Here is a 20,948-nt window from a genome sequence, read left to right as displayed (position 1 = left end):
TAATGAAGGGCCGTGCTGGGCGGGACTATGCTAATAGCCGCCCCAGCTCCTTAGGGCCCCTATAGACCCACTCCAGCCCCACAGACACCCCGCAGCTGCCCTCTTTAACACCCATTTTGGGGGCGGGGGGGGGGGGGGGCGGAGAGGGCAGGCATCTGGGGCAGCCCAGGAGTGTCCATGACACTGGGGTGGGCGCTGAGGGGGGCAGCAGGAGCATCGCCCCCCCGCCGCAGCAGCGCCCGGTGCGCTCCGTGTCTCTCGCTGTGCTGCATCCCCGGGGTCCGTCGTTCCGCTGCGTGTGTCGGTCCCCGTCCTGCTGCGACCCCTATGCCAGGGGGTTCTCTTGGTCCCCACGTCGGTGCAGCCCCCCGGCCAGCCCCCCTGCCCCCCTCATCGCAGTGCAGCCCCCTTGCTGGTGCAGCCCAGGGAGTCGAGTGACTCTCCGGAGTTCTCTTCCACGGGAGCGACGTTCGCTGACACCAGCCTTGGGGACACACACGGGGGGCGTGGGTAGGGTCCCCCCAAACCCCCCCCAAAACAGCCCTCGTTGTGCTTTCGCCCGGCCCCGCAGCTAAATGCCACAGAGCCGTTCGCTCGCCCCCCCGCCGCGGGATGGGGGAAGAATCAGGGGAAAAAAGAAAGGTAGATAAAATTATATCTCAAGTTATTTAAGAGTTTAAGAAAAAAGAGCTAGCAGGGCATTAGGCCCCGCCTTCTCTAATCTTTGTAATTTTAAAGACTGGCAATTCAATTGCCCAGCACTATGCCTTTTCACAAAGCTCAACCACTACTGCTTTCCCACAGTTACACATTTTTGGGCAAAAAGTGCCAGGAGTTCCACAGCAAACCAAGTCATGGCAACAGTTTCAGAAGGTGACATCTGCTAACATGCGACGCGCACAGAAAGCTCATCTGCCTGGTGAATTTTCAACACTAGGACAGCAGTGCCATTCTTTCCTTGTCCCCACATACAAGGATTTATCAGATCTCTGATGCCTGCAGCACCTCTCCTCTCATTTGAGGGCAGCATTGCAATACCAGGAGAGGGTGCTGCCCAACCAGAGATGGAGGGTGCATCGACAGGACAGCCCTATTTCAATTAACCCCCCAAACAAGGCTGTGTTTAGAAGCGCAACGTTGTGGTGTCCAGAATTACCAGGGAGTGCTTAAAAGCACTGCAACAACTACTGCAGTAACACGCCCAAAGTTTGCATGCAGAGCCACATAAATTCAGGGTTTTTTGCCTGCAGATGCTTCGTGGGTATCAGGATGCTGCTGTGCTCTTTGGTCATGACATGCTGTAACTCACTTTTGAATGGAGGGAACGTTAATCAATACACCCAATTCTCTGTCCTCTGTGCACCTTAGGAATACAGAATTAAAACCTAGAGCGCGGATATCAGCTTAGGGTAAAAACAGACTTAGAACTAGTAGCATTTGGTAATGTGCTAAACTGCTCGTCGAGTTTCAAGTTTGGAAAGGATTAACTACTCCTTCATCGTACTCGCACAAAAGGCGATACGCTTTAAGATATTGTTCTTTTCGTCTTGCCTGAAAAGGACATTGTCTTTAGGAAACTAACAGGAATCCCTTCCGAAGGGGACTTGTTTGCACGGCTCGCCAGCTGGCAACCCTTGGTCTTTCCTCTATAGCTAGTAGGCAGACCCCCCCAGGTTTGGGGCGTGAGAATACCTGCCATACCCCACCCCCCCTTCCCCAAACACAGGAAATAGTCAAACACTGAGAATCAGACTCTTCTGAGATGGAAACAAGTTCTAGTTTACGCTACAGTGCGTACCTGTCTTTTCTATAAGACCAATAGAAGCAAACACATATAATAAGGAATCTCTCCACATACAGGAGAACAGGATCTACAACTTGGCTCTCAGAAAAATCAACCCCAAGAACAAGGCCAAGAGAATCATCCTAGAAGTTACCATTGTTGGAGTTCGAACCCCACGTCCCAGCAGGCCTAAAAACGTCAGTCTACTTTGGGACGGATACATTAAAATTGAGTCCATGACAATAAAAATTAACAGAAGTTTTAACAAGAAAGATACAGTTAGAATGCCTCTGGCAAAAAAAATATCCATTAAAAAAAGTTAAAACACAGAAACCTCTAACAAAGAGTACAACGCTTTATGGATACTCACATAACAGAGGTTCTGCTGGTAGCTTTAACTCCTTTAACAGGGATTCTTCAAACAATGAGCTCTTTGGAATCAGGGCACTAACACCTGTGTACTCTGAAAACAACATAAATAAGGGGAAAAAAATAGTCAATTCATAAGAATGTATATTAATACGCCATTACATAGCCCTTCAGAGAATCCCTTTACAGAGAGGAAAAGCAAAACTTTATACATAACGCTGCACTTTCATTGTCCCAACACACTAACAGTACATTTCAAGAAATCTTCAGGTTCGATAATCAAACACAGGCAGCAATTTTTTTTTTAATACCAAGAGCAAAATGGTCTCAAAGGTCACTAAAGGAGAGTCTGTTAATGCATGAGGCTCTTTCCTGATCCAGCCTAAATTGCTTTACCTTCTGCTGGGTTCAAAACCAATACATCTTTGGAGGAAAACAAACCACAGCTAAAGCCTCACCTGCAAAAAGGCACTTAGCTAAAGCATGAAAACCCTGCCGTTCCTTTCATAGCTGTTAGCGACAAACGATTCACCTGTGCTGCTGGTGATCAAGGCTGAGAGAACACAGATGAGAGCCTGCCCTCGCTGGCTACTTCTTGGAGCTTAATCCACCAACGGCCGCACCTCTCGGCTGCTCGGGGGTTTGTATTGAAATGGAAACCAAACTGGCAGTGCTAGAATTTGGATTGCAGAAATTTGGGGGGGGGGGGTTTTGTGCTTGCTTTCGCAAGTAGGGTAGAATTGGCTCAAGCTAAGGCGAGCAAGAAAGGGAGAGTGTTGGGACCAGTGGGAGGCTGGGCCAGAATAGAGCCCCAGTGTTGGCGTGGCTGTGAAGGGGCTGCCAAGGGAAGGGGAGGGCCTCCACCAAATTAGAGTCCTAGCTTCTTGTTTGTGGGAGAATTATGCGGAGGACGTCTGTTTTGTTGCTGGGCTCTGGTGAGGCTGAGGGTTACACGGTAAATCAAAGCCAGAGCCCTGGTATTGGTGCAGATGTGAAGGGGCTGCAACGGAAGGTGAGGGCCATCGACAGCTTTCAGTCCCAACCGCGCGGGATCCCTAAGAGGTGATTTTCATTTTGTTGCTCGGGAAAGGTGAGGCTCAGCGTTCGGTACAGAGGGAGAGTGCAGAGCCCCGGCGCTGGTGGGGATGTGAAAGGCTGCCAAGCGAAGGTGAGGACTGGCAATAGCTTTCAGTCCTGGCATGTACGTGTTGGTGCAATTGCTAGAGGTTTTCCATTTCAGAGCTGGGCTCTGGTGAGAGGGACTGTTGGGACTATTCATAGAATCATAGAATGCCCTGAGTTGGAGGGACCCACAAGGATCATCGAGTCCAACTCCTGTCCCTGCACGGGACAACCCCAAATTCACCCCATGTCTCTGAGGGTGTTGTCCAAGTGCTTCTGATTATCACCAGGCTTGGTGCCGTGATGCCTCCCTGGCTGCGATGCAGAGCTAGGTGCCCCGCAGGGCACAGTTGGCCCTCTCAGCTGTAAGGGCACGCTGTTGGCTCGTGTTCAACTTGCCGTCGACCAGAACCCCAAGGTCCTTCTGCAGAGCTGCTCCCCAGCCTCTCGTTCCCCACGCTGGCTCTACATCCAGGGTTGCCGTGCCCCAGGTGCAAAATCCAGTACTTCATATGGCTGGTGGTTGCCCAGCTCTCCAGTCTGTCCAGAGGTCTCTGCAGGGCCTCTCTGCCCTCGAGGGTGTCAACAGCTCCTCCCAATACTGTGTCATCAGCAAACTTAATTAATAATCCTTCCAGTCCTGCACCCAAGTCATTTATGAAGACATTAAGGAGTCCTGGCCCCAAGTGGATCCCTGTGGAACCCCACTAGTGACTGGCCACCAGCCCGATGTAACCCCATTTACTGCGACACTTTGAGCCCGACCCCCAGCCGATTGCTCACCCACCGCATTACGCATTTATCCAGCCGTGTGCTGGGCATTTTGTCCTGGAGGAGGCTGTGAGGGACAGCGCCGAGAGCTTTACTGAAATCCGAAAAGGTCACGTCGGCTGGCTTTCCTTGGCCAACCAGGTGGGCAACCTTGTCATATCAGCAACAAGGAGTTATGGGCAGAGGGCTTGGAGCCCTCACCCTTGTGAGGTCGCTCTCGGCTGAGTCGCTGACTGCGTAGGTTGTTGTGAGGTCACTGCTTCCTGAGCAGCTGATAGGCCAGGAGCAGGCACGTGGTCTGTGCGGGTGGTTGTGAGGTCACTGGTTCCCTGAGCAGCTGATAGGCCAGGAGCAGGCACGTGGTCTGTGCGGGTGGTTGTGAGGTCACTGGTTCCCTGAGCAGCTGATAGGCCAGGAGCAGGCACGTGGTCTGTGCGGGTGGTTGTGAGGTCACTGGTTCCCTGAGCAGCTGATAGGCCAGGAGCAGGCACATGGTCTGTGCGGGTGGTTGTGAGGTCACTGGTTCCCTGAGCAGCTGATAGGCCAGGAGCAGGCACGTGGTCTGTGCGGGTGGTTGTGAGGTCACTGCTTCCTGAGCAGCTGATAGGCCAGGCGAAGGCCAAAAGCTGCATAGGGGGTTGTGAGATCGTTAGTGCCTTGTGCTGGTTTTGGCTGAGAAGGGGTTAATTCTCCTCACTGTGGGGGTCAGCTACCTTTCCAGCTTCCCGCGCTCTGCCGCGTGGCGTGGCAGGGGGGGCTGGGAGGGGCAGGGCCATGGTGGGGGCGGCTGACCCCGACTGGCCAATGGCAGGTTCATTCCATACCATGTGACACCATGACCAGTATATTGAGGGGGGGCAGTGGCAGCGCGCCGGCGGCGCGGCGTCGGGTCGGCGGGCGGCGAGCGGCTGCGGCGCGTGCGGTTTGTTCCGGCGGTTCGTTCCCCCTCTCCCCTCCCCTCCCTTCCCCCCTCCCCCGGGGCTTTGCGCCTCTCGTTGTTCTCCTTCACATTGCATTTCTACTGTTGTTTCTTTTAATTTTCATTATTAAACTGTTCTTATCCCAACCCACGAGCGTTACCCTTCTGATTCTCTCCCCCATCTACCGGTGGGGGAGTGAGCGAGCGACTGTGTGGGGCTGAGCTGCCGCTAAACCACGACAGTCTTTTTGGCGCCCAACGTGGGGCTCGAGGGTTGGAGATAACAACAGCTGCTGGTCACAGCACCATGTTGTCCTTTTTGCAGTGGGTGTTAAAAATCGGTGTTGGTTGTTTGAGTCTGCTGTGTTCTGCTGTGATTAGTAATGTTTTGCCTACGAGATTTGTTATACAAACACTCGTTTTCAGCTTTACCTGGTATTTGGGGTTTTTGCTGAAACCGTTACTGTACTTCGGATACCACCTTGTTGAGGCAATTAGCAATTATACCTCCTCCTCTGAGAGATTTTATATGGAGGAAATACAGAATAATACCTTTGCAACTTTGTTCTATGATGTCTGTGCCTTTGTTACAACAACGTTTTTGTATCTTGAACATCCTTGGGTGGTTAAGGTGCAGTCATTGTTAGTTTTTGGGCATGTTGTTTTGGTTTTGACTAAGCAACTTAAGAATATCACCCAGAAATCTGCCCCGAGGCTTGATAGTTACGAGTGGCAGGGCATGTGGGATAGCATGGGCAAATACCTAGGGCAGTGGGCACCCCCAGTGTTTTGGAGTTTCACCCCCGAGCAAGTGCAGAATCCTAAAAAACTAGTAGAATATTTGGAAAAAGTATGTTGTTACGCTGGGAACTCCAGAGAGACACAGATAACTGCAACGTGCTGGGGTCTGGCCCATGCATACCGAGCCCTGCTCAACAGTATTCAGTGCCCCCAGGGGGAAGAGAATGTCTCTGGATTGAAATGCAAAGTGACTGGCACTGTAGACAATCCAGCCCTGACAACAGGCACTGCAGCCACTCAAACCCCCACAACAAGTACCGGAGCTAGCTCAGAAAATAAACCCGTACCAGTATCAGTTGCCCCCATACATAAGACGAAATATTGGAAGCGGACATCAACTCGTTTAGAACGGGATGATGAAGAACCAGGGCCATCGCGGGGAGAGGAGGGAGAAGTAATAAATGAAATAGAGACCACCCGATCCCTGTCCTTAAGCGAGTTGCGAGATATGCGAAAAGATTATAGCCGTCGTTCAGGTGAGCACATTGTCACCTGGCTGCTCCGATGCTGGGATAATGGGGCCAGTAGCCTGGAACTAGAGGGAAAAGAAGCCAAACAATTGGGATCCCTTTCTGGGGAAGGGGGCGTTGACAAAGCAATTGGAAAAAAACCACAAGCCCTCAGCCTCTGGAGGCGACTCCTGTCTGGAGTGAAGGAAAGGTATCCCTTTAAAGAAGATGTTACATATCGCCCAGGAAAATGGACAACTATGGAGAAAGGCATCCAGTATCTCAGGGAATTAGCTGTGTTTGAGGTGATTTATGGTGACCTGGATGATCAACGGTCATCCAAAGATCCAGATGAAGCCGAGTGCACACGACCCATGTGGCGGAAGTTTGTACGGAGCGCACCATCTTCGCATGCAAACTCATTGGCAGTGATGTCCTGGAAAGATGACGAGACACCAACGGTGGCAGAGGTGATAGATAGGCTCCGGGATTATGACACAAATATCTCTTCCTCGCTTGTCTCTGCTGTGGAGAAACTATCCCAAGAGGTCCAGCAACTCAAAGAAGATCTGTCCTACTCCCCACCTCGACAGAGCAGTGTCTCAGCTGTTAGGAATAAGCGTCCTTTGGCTCAAAGAAGGGGATACACACCACGGGCCACCCTATGGTTCTACCTGCGTGACCACGGAGAGGACATGATGAGGTGGGATGGCAAGCCTACTTCGACCCTACAGGCACGAGTACATGAACTGCAAGGAAGAACAGTCACTCAGGGAGGCTCTTCCAGGAAAGCTGCTGCTCCAGTTTCCAGCGAGCAAGTCCCCAGACAGAGGAGTAGAAGCGCAGATTTTATTTCTAAGTGTAATAGAGGGACTCCTGATTCACATTTACAGGAAGTGAGTTGTGACTGCCATGATCAGGACTAGAGGGGCCCTGCCTCCAGCCGGGTGGAGGAAAGGGATAACCGGGCTTACTGGACTGTGTGGATCCGATGGCCTGGCACGTCCGACCCACAGGAGTATAAAGCTTTAGTGGACACCGGCGCACAGTGCACCTTAATGCCATCAAACTATATAGGGGCAGAACCCATCAGCATTGCTGGAGTGACAGGGGGATCCCAAGAGCTAACTGTATTGGAGGCCGAAGTGAGCCTAACTGGCAATGAGTGGCAGAAGCACCCCATTGTGACTGGCCCAGAGGCTCCGTGCATCCTTGGTATAGACTACCTCAGGAGAGGGTATTTCAAGGACCCAAAAGGTTACAAGTGGGCTTTTGGTGTAGCTGCCTTGGAGACGGAGGAAACTGAACAGCTGTCTACCTTGCCCGGTCTCTCAAAGGACCCTTCTGTGGTGGGGTTGCTGAAGGTCAAAGAACAACAGGTGCCAATCGCCACCACAACAGTGCACCGGCGGCAATATCGCACCAACAGAGACTCTCTGATCCCCATCCATAAACTCATTCACCAACTGAGGAGCCAAGGAGTCATCAGTAAGACCCACTCACCCTTTAACAGTCCCATATGGCCAGTCCGGAAGTCTAATGGAGAGTGGAGACTAACAGTAGACTATCGTGGCCTGAATGAAGTCACTCCACCGTTGAGTGCTGCTGTGCCAGACATGCTAGAACTTCAATACGAACTGGAGTCAAAGGCGGCCAAGTGGTATGCCACAATTGATATTGCTAATGCATTCTTCTCAATCCCTCTGGCAGCAGAGTGCAGGCCACAGTTTGCTTTCACATGGAGGGGCGTCCAGTACACCTGGAATCGACTGCCCCAGGGGTGGAAACACAGTCCTACCATTTGCCATGGACTGATTCAGACTGTACTGGAACAGGGAGAAGCTCCAGAACACCTTCAATACATTGATGACATCATTGTGTGGGGCAGCACAGCAGAAGAAGTTTTTGAGAAAGGTGAGAAAATAGTCCAAATCCTTCTGAAAGCTGGTTTTGCCATAAAACAAAGTAAGGTGAAGGGACCTGCACGAGAAATCCAGTTCTTAGGAATTAAATGGCAAGACGGTCGTCGTCAGATTCCAATGGATGTGATCAACAAAATAGCAGCCATGTCTCCACCAACTAGCAAAAAGGAAACACAAGCTTTCTTGGGCGTTGTGGGTTTTTGGAGAATGCATATTCCAAATTACAGTCTGATCGTGAGCCCTCTCTATCAAGTGACCCGGAAAAAGAATGATTTCAAATGGGGCCCTGAGCAACGACAAGCCTTTGAACAGATTAAACGAGAAATAGTCCATGCAGTAGCTCTTGGGCCAGTCCGGGCAGGACAAGATGTAAAAAATGTGCTCTACACTGCAGCCGGGGAGAATGGCCCTACCTGGAGTCTCTGGCAGAAAGCACCTGGGGAGACCCGGGGTCGACCCCTAGGGTTTTGGAGTCGGGGATACAGAGGGTCTGAAGCCCGCTATACTCCAACTGAAAAAGAGATATTGGCAGCATATGAAGGGGTTCGAGCTGCTTCAGAAGTGGTTGGTACTGAAGCACAGTTGCTCCTGGCACCCCGACTGCCAGTGCTGGGCTGGATGTTCAAAGGAAACATCCCCTCTACACACCATGCAACTGATGCTACGTGGAGTAAATGGGTTGCACTGATCACCCAGCGGGCTCGAGTAGGAAACCCCAGTCGCCCAGGAATCTTGGAAGTGATTATGGACTGGCCAGAAGGCAAAGATTTTGGATTATCACCAGAGGAGGAGGTGACACGTGCTGAAGAAGCCCCACTGTATAACAAACTGCCAGCAGATGAGAAGCAATATGCCCTGTTCACTGATGGGTCCTGTCGCCTTGTGGGAAAGCACCGGAGATGGAAGGCTGCTGTATGGAGTCCTACACGACAAGTAGCAGAAACTGCTGAAGGAGAAGGTGAATCGAGCCAGTTTGCAGAGGTAAAGGCCATCCAGCTGGCCTTAGACATCGCTGAACGGGAAAAGTGGCCAGTGCTCTATCTCTATACTGACTCCTGGATGGTGGCAAATGCCTTGTGGGGCTGGCTGCAGCAATGGAAGCAAAGCAACTGGCAGCGCAGAGGCAAACCCATCTGGGCTGCCACATTGTGGCAAGATATTGCTGCCCGGGTAGAGAAACTGGTTGTAAAGGTACGGCATGTGGATGCTCACGTCCCCAAGAGTCGGGCCACTGAAGAACATCGAAACAACCAGCAGGTAGATCGGGCTGCCAAGATTGAAGTGGCTGAGGTGGATCTGGACTGGCAGCATAAGGGTGAACTATTTCTAGCTCGGTGGGCCCATGACACCTCAGGCCATCAAGGGAGAGATGCAACATACAGGTGGGCTCGTGATCGAGGGGTGGACTTGACCATGGGTATTATTGCACAGGTTATCCACGAATGTGACACATGCGCTGCAATCAAGCAAGCGAAGCGGGTAAAGCCTCTGTGGTATGGGGGACGATGGCTGAAATATAAATATGGGGAGGCCTGGCAAATTGACTATATCACACTCCCACAGACCCGCCAAGGCAAGCGCCATGTGCTTACAATGGTAGAAACAACGACTGGCTGGCTGGAAACATATCCTGTCCCCCACGCCACTGCCCGGAACACTATCCTGGGTCTTGAGAAACAAGTCCTGTGGCGACATGGCACCCCAGAGAGGATTGAGTCAGACAATGGGACTCATTTCCGAAATAGCCTCATAGACACCTGGGCCAAAGAGCACGGCATTGAGTGGGTGTATCACATCCCCTATCACGCACCAGCCTCTGGGAAAATTGAAAGGTACAATGGACTGTTAAAAACCACACTGAGAGCAATGGGGGGTGGGACATTCAAGCACTGGGATACACATTTAGCAAAAGCCACGTGGTTAGTCAACACGAGGGGATCTGCCAACCGAGCTGGCCCTGCCCAGTCAGAAATCCTACATACTGTGGAAGGGGATAGAGTCCCTGTAGTGCACACAAAAAGTATGCTGGGCAAAACAGTCTGGGTTCTTCCTGCCTCTGGCAAAGGCAAACCCATTCGTGGGATTGTTTTTGCTCGAGGACCTGGGTGCACTTGGTGGGTGATGCGGGAGGATGGAGAAATCCGATGTGTGCCTCAAGGGGATTTGATTTTGGGTGAAAACAGTCAATGAACTGAATGGCACAATGTGAACTGCTATATAATATTGTGTGTCACCTCTGTGTTGTATCAATGATATCAGAGTACGAGCCTCCCAACCCATGGAAGATCAACTATGAAACAAGCCGTGCAGCAGTGATGGAACGATGACTGACTCGGTATGCAGCAACCCAACGCCACACACCATCTCTCCCACCCGGAAAGACTGATACAACAGATGGAGCCCAGAGTCATGGACTGCGTGAACTCAATGGACATTTTAATGGACATTTTACAGGGAAGATCCATGAACTAAGGGAATGATGTCTGTGTATTATGTTAAAGGATGGGAAGGGGAGGGGTGGTGGTTGGTACGGTTGTATTGCATCATATGGGACCTGGGCATGGTGTAAGTGGTATGGAATAAGGGGTGGAGAATGTGCTGGTTTTGGCTGAGAAGGGGTTAATTCTCCTCACTGTGGGGGTCAGCTACCTTTCCAGCTTCCCGCGCTCTGCCGCGTGGCGTGGCAGGGGGGGCTGGGAGGGGCAGGGCCATGGTGGGGGCGGCTGACCCCGGCTGGCCAATGGCAGGTTCATTCCATACCATGTGACACCATGACCAGTATATTGAGGGGGGGCAGTGGCAGCGCGGGGGCGGCGCGGCGTCGGGTCGGCGGGCGGCGAGCGGCTGCGGCGCGTGCGGTTTGTTCCGGCGGTTCGTTCCCCCTCTCCCCTCCCTTCCCCCCTCCCCCGGGGCTTTGCGCCTCTCGTTGTTCTCCTTCACATTGCATTTCTACTGTTGTTTCTTTTAATTTTCATTATTAAACTGTTCTTATCCCAACCCACGAGCGTTACCCTTCTGATTCTCTCCCCCATCTACCGGTGGGGGAGTGAGCGAGCGACTGTGTGGGGCTGAGCTGCCGCTAAACCACGACATGCCTGAACACTTCATAGGCAGGAGAAGACATCACAGCGAGCGATGGCAGCAGGAGGGGTGCGAGGTCGCCATCAGCACAACCCGCGAGCACACCGGGGCAGCACGAGGAGGGTGTGAGGTCGCGTCGCCGACGGCACCCCATGGCCGTGGGGCGTGGCGCAGAGCGGCATCAGAGGGGCACCCCGGGGCACGGGGGCTGCGAGGCTGAAGGAGCAGCCCCGGCTGGAGCGGTCGGGGTGGGGGTGGCTCGGGGGCACCGCAGAGCCGTGTCTGGGCACGGTGCCCAGGGAAACCACAGACATCCTGCCCGGGTGCTGTGGGGGGAGCACGGCGAGCGCTGCGGGGCCACGTGGGCTGTGGTTTGTGCACCTGCAGGCTCCAGCTCCCGATCCGCTCGCGGGGAATAACGGCCCTTGGGTGACAGGCTGAGCCAGGGGCACGTCTGAGCCCCTGGGCTGCACGTCTGCTGCCAGGGCAGGGACACGATCCCAGCTCCAGCTCCCGTGAGGGACCCGCCGCGGGGGTCCCCAGGGAGCGATGGCTGAGCCAGCCCTCCTGGGACTGAGCTCTTGCCCTGGCCGAGGCCTTTCCCCAGCTGCTGCCCCCAGCACAGCGGGGTCTGCAGCAGGGGCTGTTCCCTTCCCACCCCGACACAGGCCCCGATGCAGTCCCGGCTCTGCACTTCCCACGGCTCGGGGGCAGCTGGACACTCGCCTCTTGGGCTCTGGGATGAGCCCACCGCGGAAGATGCTCCGTGCCCCCAGCCCCCACAGCAGGGTGCAAGGGGGGGCAGACCCTTCCCCCCCACACCCTGCTTGTCCCGTGACGATCCCCTGCCGCAGCCACCAATGACACCCGCAGCGGGACACGTATGTCCCTCATATATGGTGATGAACGGCGCTGGAGAAGTTCATTGGAGGGCTGGGCTGTGTCGGAGGGCAGACAGCTCCTGATAATGTCTAAAAAGGTGCTGCTGCTTCGACTGGCTCCTCCCGCCGGGGGGCCGGCACCTGCAGAGATATATCACCCCCTCATTGCCTTTGTCCCCGTGAGCCCCCAGCAGCCTCAGAGAGCGGGGTGCAGCAGGGCTGTGCCAGCAGCGCAGGAAGCTCAGGATGGGCACAGAGGGACTCGTGTCTCCTCGGGTGCTGTGGCTGGTCCTGTGGGTGCAGCTGTGCAGGGGTAGGTGCCGGCTTCCTTGTCCCACCGACAGGGCCATCGGGACCCCTCTGGGAATGGGGTTTCTTTGCAGGTACCTCTGAGATGAGGGGCCGAAGCTGCCTAAGTCGCTTGAACTTGTGCCTCTCCCCGTGCCTCTCTGGGTGGGAGATGGAGGGGGGGCCCGGGGCTGTACAGGGGTTCTGGACTGGCGAGGAGACGGTGCCCTGATGGGGCCAGGCACGGTGCGCGGGTGGGCATGGGCAGGGGGCCATTGGGGTGGGAGGAAGCGCCGCAGGCTGTGGGTCAGTGAATGGCCCAGCAGGTCTGCTGTTGGGCACCCCCAGCCCTCTGCAGCCTGTGGGGAGAAAAGGGATCCCCCTCCCACCCGGGGACAGCGTGGGAGGGGGAGGGATCCCACCCAGGTGCCTGGGCAAGGGGGACCTCCAGACCTGCAGTCTGGGGCTCGGCACGCTCCTGACCGTTCCCGTGTTGGTGTTTGAAGGGGCCGAGGAGGTGAGGCTGCAGGATGGTCCCTCGCGCTGTGCTGGAAGAGTGGAGGTGAAACGCCAGGGCCAGTGGGGGACCGTGTGTGATGACTTCTGGGGCATGGATGATGCTGCAGTGGTTTGTAAGCAGCTGGGCTGTGGGTCTGCTCTTGAAGCTCCTCAGGAGGCACACTTTGGGCCCGGATCTGGCCCCATTTGGATGGCTGCTGTTGAGTGTCGTGGCACCGAGTCTGCTCTGTCCGACTGCTCAGATGATGAACAGTATCGACAGAACTGTGCTCACACTGAGGATGCTGGAGTGAGATGTGCAGGTCAGGGGCCAGCCCGTTCCTCACCTTCGTGGCTGGGGTGGGGGAAGGGGCCTGCGGAGCCCTCAGGGGAACAAGGGGGTGCTGGAGAAGGGCCTGGTGTGGCCGGTCACACTGAGCTGGGACGTTCATTGCTGGTTCCCCCGGTTCCCGAGCAAAGCCCGGTGGGAACCTGCCACCGCCTGAGCCCTGCCAGGTGTGGCTCGGCCCACCCTCCGTGGGTGCCAGGGGCTGGGAGATGAAGGCCCACCCTGCCCTGCAGGCTCTGTTGGTTCCCAGCTTTGTGCCTCTGCTCACACAGGAGCTGCATGGCAGCACGGAGACCCTGGCTGCCCCACGCCAGCGGCACTGAGAGCAGCTCACGTGGGCGCCACAGCCCCAGGGAAGGGCCCAAGGTGGCCAGGGGCTGCTGGGTCGTGTTCCCTGGCAGACACGGGTCCCCCAGAGCAGAGGAGCAGCTCTGAGGGGAGGAGCACTGGGCTTGGGAAGAAGAGCAGGGTGTCCCAAGGCCATCCGCACCCACTGGGAGCGGCTGGGAGGGTCGTGGGACTCCTCACTTGTAACCACCTTGGAGATGCTGGGAGATGGGGTCAGGTAACTGCCGGAGGGCTCTGGGAACTCAAAGGGGTCTTTGGTTGCTCCAGGATTTGTCCAGCTGGTCGGAGGGGACAGCCCCTGCTCAGGACAAGTGGAGATCCGTGATGGGAACCAGTGGAAAACTGTCTGTGACTCAGACTTTGGTCCCCAAGCCGCCGCCGTGGTCTGCGGGGAGCTGCAGTGCGGCGCACCCCTGCCCGTCTCTGGGGCATCTCCCTTTGGAAAAGGGGATGGTCCCATCTGGGGCAGAGAGCTGCAGTGTGTGGGGAGTGAAGCCTCTCTCGCCTCCTGCCCCATGGGATCCCCCCGGGACCAGCCTTGCACCCACGCTAACGCTGCCGGTGTCACCTGCACACACAAGGACCCGGTGGGGTGTTGAACGCTGAGTGTGAGCTGGGGCGGGGGAGCAGGACAGGGACTGCGCCGTGCTGGGTGTGGTGACAGCAGGGGTGACGTGGCTGTCGGCAGCCCTAGAAGGCTGCAGGAGCAGGGGAAAGGAAGGCTGTCGCTCTGATCCCTCCTCCGGCTGTGGAGGGTGCAAGAGCACCAATCCACCCTCCCTCATCTTCCTCTGTCCCCAGAGTACACAGGGTTCAGGCTGGTGAACGGCAGCACACCTTGTGACGGGAGGGTGGAGGTCGAGGTGCTGGGGACCTGGGGCACCCTCTGTGCCTCCCGCTGGGACCCCCTGGACGCCCACGTTCTCTGTCGTCACCTCGGCTGCGGGTTTGCTGAGTCCATTCCCAGGGGAGGGCATTTTGGGAGAGGCACCGGCCCCATCTGGAGAGACTCGTTCCACTGCGATGGGACTGAAGCCCACCTGGGACTGTGCCCAGTGACGGCCCTGGGGGCCCCTCCGTGTGCCCATGAGAACGACGCTGCTGTCATTTGCTCAGGTGAGTGCTGGGAAAACGCTGCGCTAACTCCATTTGCCCCTTGGGTGTGACGTGGCCACCCAAAGCAGGGAACCCCATGGCAGCTCCAGGGTGAATTTATCCCTGGAGAAACCCCGGCCTCACCAGGAGCTCTGGAGACCTGTGTCTGCTCAGAATGGCGGCTCTGATGTGGGAGAGCGGAGCACTGAACCGCGTGAGGGGCCACGGCCAGGCCTGGGCTTCCCTGCTCTTGTGGTGCGGGACAGGCCACGGAGAGGGCGGTGGGGCTCAGCTCCATCCCTCTGGCTGCAGACAGCCCTGCCCCAGCCCCACAGAGTCCCACAGAGCCCAGTCCCACACCTGCAGGGGCTGTCCAGGTGCCCGCAGCAGCAGCAGCAGCAGACCTGGGGTGTGAACTGCAGCGTGGGGCTGGGCTTTGCCCTGGCTTCTGGTCGGCACAAGTCCCAAACATCTCCTGTTTGATCCGAAAGGCCCCCGCACTCTTCCCCCTCAGCAGGGACGTGTTGGGTGGCTCTGCCCCACCAAGAGCAAAGACAGCATCCTGCTCAGGAAGGGAGCCTGGTGCCGAGTGGGAAGCTGCCTCTGTGGGGCTGGATGTCTCCAGCCTCTGCCCCCAGGGCTCTGCAGCCCCCAGGGGCATCTCCTGGGCTGCCTGCGCCATCCTGCCCGATACCCAGCGCAAGGCCCTGGGCGCTGCCCCAGCCGCCCTGAGCAGCCCAGCAGGAGGGGCGGTCTGGGTGGGATGTGCTGGGGGGGGGGCTTTGCACGCACGTGTGCGCACATGAACGCGGCGTGTCGGAGGAGGGTCCCCGGTGGCTGCACGCCCACCCGCTCAGCCCGACTCTCCTCCTCTTCCTCTGCAGCAGCACCCAGCACAACACCAACCCCCCGAGCAGTAAACCTGTCCTCTCTGCCAGCACTGGGTCTTCCTGAGGCCGGGCTGTGACCCACAGCTGGGGGGGAAGGGGCTCCTTGTTGGGGTGTGAAACTCCCAGGAGGAGGCAGCGGGGTTGCGGTGGAGGGTGTTGTTTACCCTGCAGGGTGGGAGCTTCCCCATCACTCACTCCCTGGGGTCCCCGACCCCTGGTGTAATGGGGACCAGGGCTGGGGTGTCCCAGCCCCACACCTCTCCCAGGCCTGGTGCTGCCCTTTCTGTGTTCCTGCCCAGCAGATCCCACCCGGGGCCCTCCGACCAGCAGCAGGATCTCATTACCCATCATCATCTGCATCATCCTGGGAGTCCTTCTGTGCCTGCTCCTGGCCCTCCTGGCCGGGCAGGCGCGAAGCGCCAGGGCTGGGCGCAGAGGTGGGTCCTGCCCCCGCGGTCCCGGGGGAAGAAGCCTCCTGGCAGGGCCAAGGGTGCTCTGGGGACTGGTACAGGCAGGGCTGGGGGGAGAAGAGCGCGTGCTGCCTGCATTCCCTTGTGCTGACCCGCTGACTGCCCGGCCACGGGCCACCAGCAGCGAGGGGCAGAGAGACCCCAGGCCTGGGGGGTTAGGGATGGGGCGAGGAGAGAAATAGTCACAGAGGAGGCCAAGCTGAGTGGTGTGGTGGACACACCTGGGGGATGGGATGCCGTTCAGAGGGACCTGGATAGGCCTGAGAAGTGGGCTCGGGTGAACCTCGTGGGGTTCAACAAGGCCAAGTGCCAGGTCCTGCACCTGGGTCGGGGCAACCCCCAGTATCAGTAGAGGCTGGGGGGTGCAGGGATTGAGAGCAGCCCTGTGGAGAGGGACTTGGGGGTGCCGGAGGGTGAGAAGCTGGACGCGAGCTGACAATGTGCGCTCGCAGCCCAGAAGGCCAGCCCTGTCCGGGGCTGCATCAGAAGCAGCGCGGCCAGCAGGGCGAGGGAGGGGATTCTGCCCCTCTGCTCCGCTCTGGTGAGACCCCCCTGCAGCGCTGTGTCCAGCTCTGGGGTCCACGGTACCAGAAGGACGTACGTGGACCTGTTAGAGCAGGCCCAGAGAAGGGCCATGGAAATGATCCGAGGGATGGCACAGCTCTCCTATGAGGACGGGCTGAGAGAGTTGGGGTTGTTTGGCCTGGAGAAGAGAAGGCTCCGGGGAGACCTTCTCGTGGCTTTTCAATGCCTAAAGGGGGCTTAAAAGAAAGATGGGGACAAACTCTTTAGCAGGGACTTTTGTGATAGGACAAGGGTTTTAAACTAAAAGAGGTTGGATTTAGACAAGGTATTAGGAAGGAAACCTTTACAGCGAAGGTGGCGAAACATTGGAACAGGTTGCCCCGAGAAGCTGTGGGTGCCCCGTCACTGGACGTGCTCACAGTCGGGTTGGACGGGGCTCTGAGCAACCTGAGCAAGTTGAAGATGTCCCTGCTCATTGAGGGGGGGTTGGACTAGACCTTTAAAGGTCCCTTCTAGCCCAAACCGTTCTGTGATCGATTCTGTGATTCCTGAGGCAGTTCTGTGTCTGCCTGCAGGCTCTGAGAGAGCTTGGGAGCCCTTCCCTGATGCTGTGTACGAGGAGATCGGTTACAGCCAGGCGTGGGAGAAGCAGGCGAGGTTCAGCGGCAAAGGTGGGTGTGGGTCCCTCATGGGGGGCACATCTGCAGGGCTCTTTCCCCTGGCCTCCACCCAGGGCTGACCCACTGCAGCCCCCTGCCCGTGGTCCCTGCAGTGCTGTGGGGTCTGAGGGGAGGGCAGCCAGGTCCTGGGCCTGGGAGAGGGGAAGGAGAGGCGCCTCCTCCCCACCAGCTCTGCCCATCGCAGCTGGGGATAGCCCCTCTCTGCCTGCCCCCGCACCCCTCTGTGACACCTGGGGGATGAGGGATGGGGCTGGCCCCAGGCGCCTCTGGGAGCCCCTTTGAGACAGGGTTGGTGCCAGGGGTGCAGGGGGCATCCTGAGCCCTCCCCCAGTCAGCCCGGGTTCCGCGGGTGCCCCGTCCCCAGCAGCACTGACCACAGGCTGGGCCCGCAGAGCGCACGCCCGTAACACCCGCTGCGCCTCTCGCCACGCTCCTATCCAGGGGGGTCCCTGACAGAGCTGCGGCCCCACGCCGGGGACAGCGAGGAGGAGGGTGGTCCGCGTCCAGCGCCAGGTAAGACGGGCAGGAAGGGGTTGATCTCCTGTGCCTGCAGGCATATGATGGACAGCAGCCTCCCTGGGTGTCACCGTCAGAGTTGGGGAGGACACGGGGGAGTCTCCTGCGGTGCTGCCAACGCCAGTGTCTGAGCCCCGCGTCCCTGCGCGTCCCCCATCCTCTGCCCTGCAGGATGTATCTTCTCACTGCCACCAACTCCCCTCGCGTTTCAGGTGTCCCTGTCCCGCCCGGAGGTGACCCAGCAGACGGCTATGACGATGCCGGGGAGGTTTCCGACCCTGGGGAGGATCGTGCCCCTGGGCAGGGAGACTGGGAACTGCCCAGGGCGCCAGAGGAGGGGGCGGGGCCCGGGGATGCACCTGGAGGTGAGGGGGAAGGATAGCGCTGCCGGTTCCTGGGGTGCCATCCCTGGTGCGGGATGAATCGCTGCTGTACTGGGAGAGCCCGGCTTCCTGGGGTGGGGGAACCTGCCGCAGGAGCTTCCCTTGGGGTCTGGGGATGGGAGGGGGAGCCGAACACCTCGGGACCGGTGAGGAGACAGGAGGGAGGTGATGTACGGAGCAGGAGGGGCACCCCACGGGGCGAACACGCAAGGGCCTGCCTTGCTGCTTGCAGGGGCAAACCTGCACTCCCAGAGAAGGGCTGGGCCCCTGGAGCTAAGGGGATGCCTGGTCCCTGTCCGCAGAGAGCACGGGCTATGACGATGCTGAAGAGGTGCCTCTGGCACATCCCCCTGAGGACACGAAGGCTGCACCCCCAGAGCTCGGCGCAGAACAGTCCCTGAGCCCCGGGGCAGGAGAGCCCGTCCCTGCCGTCAAGCTGGGTGCAGCCTGGAGGGAGGAGAGGACTGTGCAGCTGGGAGAGCCGTGAGCACCGGGGAGCCCTCTCCCTTTTCCCACAGGCAGCAGAGACCGCTGGGCCTTTCCTCGGGTTTTATTCTCCTTTTTAGGCTGGGCCTCAGGATTTGTTCTTATTAAACGCCTTTGGGGGTTTGAGCCAGGGCTGGCACTTGCCTGCCCAGGTCTCGGGGTGTCTCCCCAAGGCCGACTGGGGGGAGCAGGGCACAAAGACATGGTGGCGGGGAAGGGGCACGTCTCGGGGATGGAGGGCTCAGGGTCAGGCTGTGAGAGCCCATGGCCCCTGGGGCATATTCCTGTCGTCTCCTGGGTGCCCAGGGAGCCTCTGCAGAAAGCAGCACTTGAATCCCCCTGAGATGGGGGAGGTCAGTGCTACCCCTCCACGAGGGCCTGATCCTGGCACAGGGCCACACCGCACAGCGCTGCCCCCTCACCATCCCTGCAGGGCAATGGGGCAGGAGGAGGCTCTGCTGCGGGCACTGCTCCCACACTCTGACCCACACTGGGGCTGATGGGGAGGAGGAAGGCCCAGAGCCACCTCTGCCACCCAGGGCTCCAGCCCTCTGTGCCACATCATCCCCCACTCCGCAGCAGGAGCAGAGCAAGAGGGTGAGGGAAGTGCCCTCCCTGGGCTGGGGGGCCCGCGGGCTCTGACGGCACCCCAGGGTGTGCGGAGGGGGGGCACGGGGGCAGAAACCTCACACCCCCCTCCCCCTGCAGCCCCCTTCCCGCCAGCATCCCTGGAGGTGGGGTGAAGGGCAGGCTTCCACCCCCACGGGGCTGATGCCGGAGAGGAGCACACATGTTGCGCCCGCCATTGCAGCAGGGGGGCAGAGGGGGCCAAGAGGCGCTGCTCGGGACGGCGTGTGGGTGCGCAGCACTGTCGCCCCTGCGCTACAGCGGGTGATCCTCGCACGGCTTCGCCGGCTGCCCTTGGCACGTCCGAGGTCTCGCTGCGACAGCCCTCCGGAGGGAGGGTGTTCCCGTTCAGGCCTCATCGCCGGGGCATGCCTCCCCCTGGGAGCGGGGGGACGGTGGCCTCTGGTCTGGGAACCGAGCACCAGGCAAAGGAGGTGAGGAGGGGAGCAGCATGTGCGCCAGTGGGAGCGACAGAGGGGACAGACAGGGTCTCTGCACAGGTCCTGCAGAGGAGACGTCCCGCGCCCTGCGCAGCAGGGAAGGAGGGGCAGCTGGAGCCCACCCCGGAGGAGCTCTGGAGGGCGAGTCCTGCCCAGAGGGAGGCTGGGGATGCATGGGGCTGGGGGAAGGCTCCTTCCGAGGGGCAGATCTGCAGGCACAGAGCGGGGGTGATGCTCTGGCAAGGGGCGAAGGCACAAGCAGGGCTGGGGACGCGGGGTGCTGGGGGAAGGCTCCTTCCGAGGGGCAGATCTGCAGGCACAGAGCGGGGGTGATGCTCTGGCAAGGGGCGAAGGCACAAGCAGGGCTGGGGACGTGGGGTGCTGGGGGAAGGCTCCTTCCGAGGGGCAGATCTGCAGGCACAGAGCGGGGGTGATGCTCTGGCAAGGGGCGAAGGCGCAAGCAGGGCTGGGGTTGAGGGGTGCTGGGGGAAGGCTCTGTTTTGGGTGTCGGTGAGGCCCGTTCTGGTCTGGTCCCTCGGCGGCCGGCGCGAGGCCGTGACACGGTCACGAGAGCCGTGGCGCAGCCTGTCCGGGCCCCCGCATCGCGCTGCGCGGGGCTGAGCGGCGGGCGGGGCTCACCTCGGGACACGTGAGGTGTGTTAGGGGCCGTTAAAGGTGCGCTCCGGAACGCCGGGGCCGCCGCTGCTCCGTGCTGCTTCCGTGCTCTGTTCCCTGACTCAGTTTGTGCCTCCGTCCCGTCGCCGTCCGTCTGGGCGTCGCGGTCGCTGTTACCCGGAGGCGGTGACCGGTCCCTTGTTCTCAGCGCAGGCTTGGGTCGCCGTCTTCCCTGGCGCTTGCTGGAGAAGAGGACGTGTGTCCTCTGGGCTCGTGACAGTCTCCGGCCGGGGCCTGTCTCTTGTTTTACCAGGCGCGTAAGCTTTTTCTGTGATTCCCCTATTGCCTTTTTCCTGACGTGTCCAACGAGGTTTGCTCCCGTATCAGTGACAGCAGGTATGTTCCCTTATGTTCAGGGGAAGGGCTGGGATATGCAGAACATGGTCCCAGCAGTGCAGGCTCCTGTTCCCTCTGTGTCTGTGCGCCCGTGCCGCGCGCTCCCTGCTGAGGGCCTCTGTCTGAGGCAGTTCATGGAGACGTGTGGGCTCTGTGGTGTTTTTTGGTTTTCTTTGTTTTTTCAGATGATGAAAAGTGAAAAGGCACCTGGCAACTGGAGGACCGCTGCAGCGGGCTGACTGCC

The 20,948-nt window shown here is 58.4% G+C and overlaps 1 protein-coding gene across 1 annotated transcript; it reads left to right on the top strand.

Moving 5' to 3' along the window:
* Window positions 1-14,333: 14,333 nt before the first annotated feature.
* LOC142049137 (antigen WC1.1-like) lies at window positions 14,334-18,752 on the top strand (the record flags this gene model as incomplete). The annotated part of the gene is made up of 5 exons (XM_075076576.1): window positions 14,334-14,697; window positions 15,869-16,003; window positions 17,137-17,232; window positions 17,970-18,122; window positions 18,443-18,752. Coding segments are annotated over 5 exons (933 nt in total), but the record flags the coding sequence as incomplete, so codon positions are not given.
* Window positions 18,753-20,948: the final 2,196 nt, after the last annotated feature.

The sequence above is a fragment of the Phalacrocorax aristotelis genome, chromosome 32 (genome assembly GCF_949628215.1).
Source record: "Phalacrocorax aristotelis chromosome 32, bGulAri2.1, whole genome shotgun sequence".
NCBI lineage: Eukaryota > Metazoa > Chordata > Aves > Suliformes > Phalacrocoracidae > Phalacrocorax > Phalacrocorax aristotelis.
This window is presented reverse-complemented; position numbering and strand designations above follow the sequence as displayed.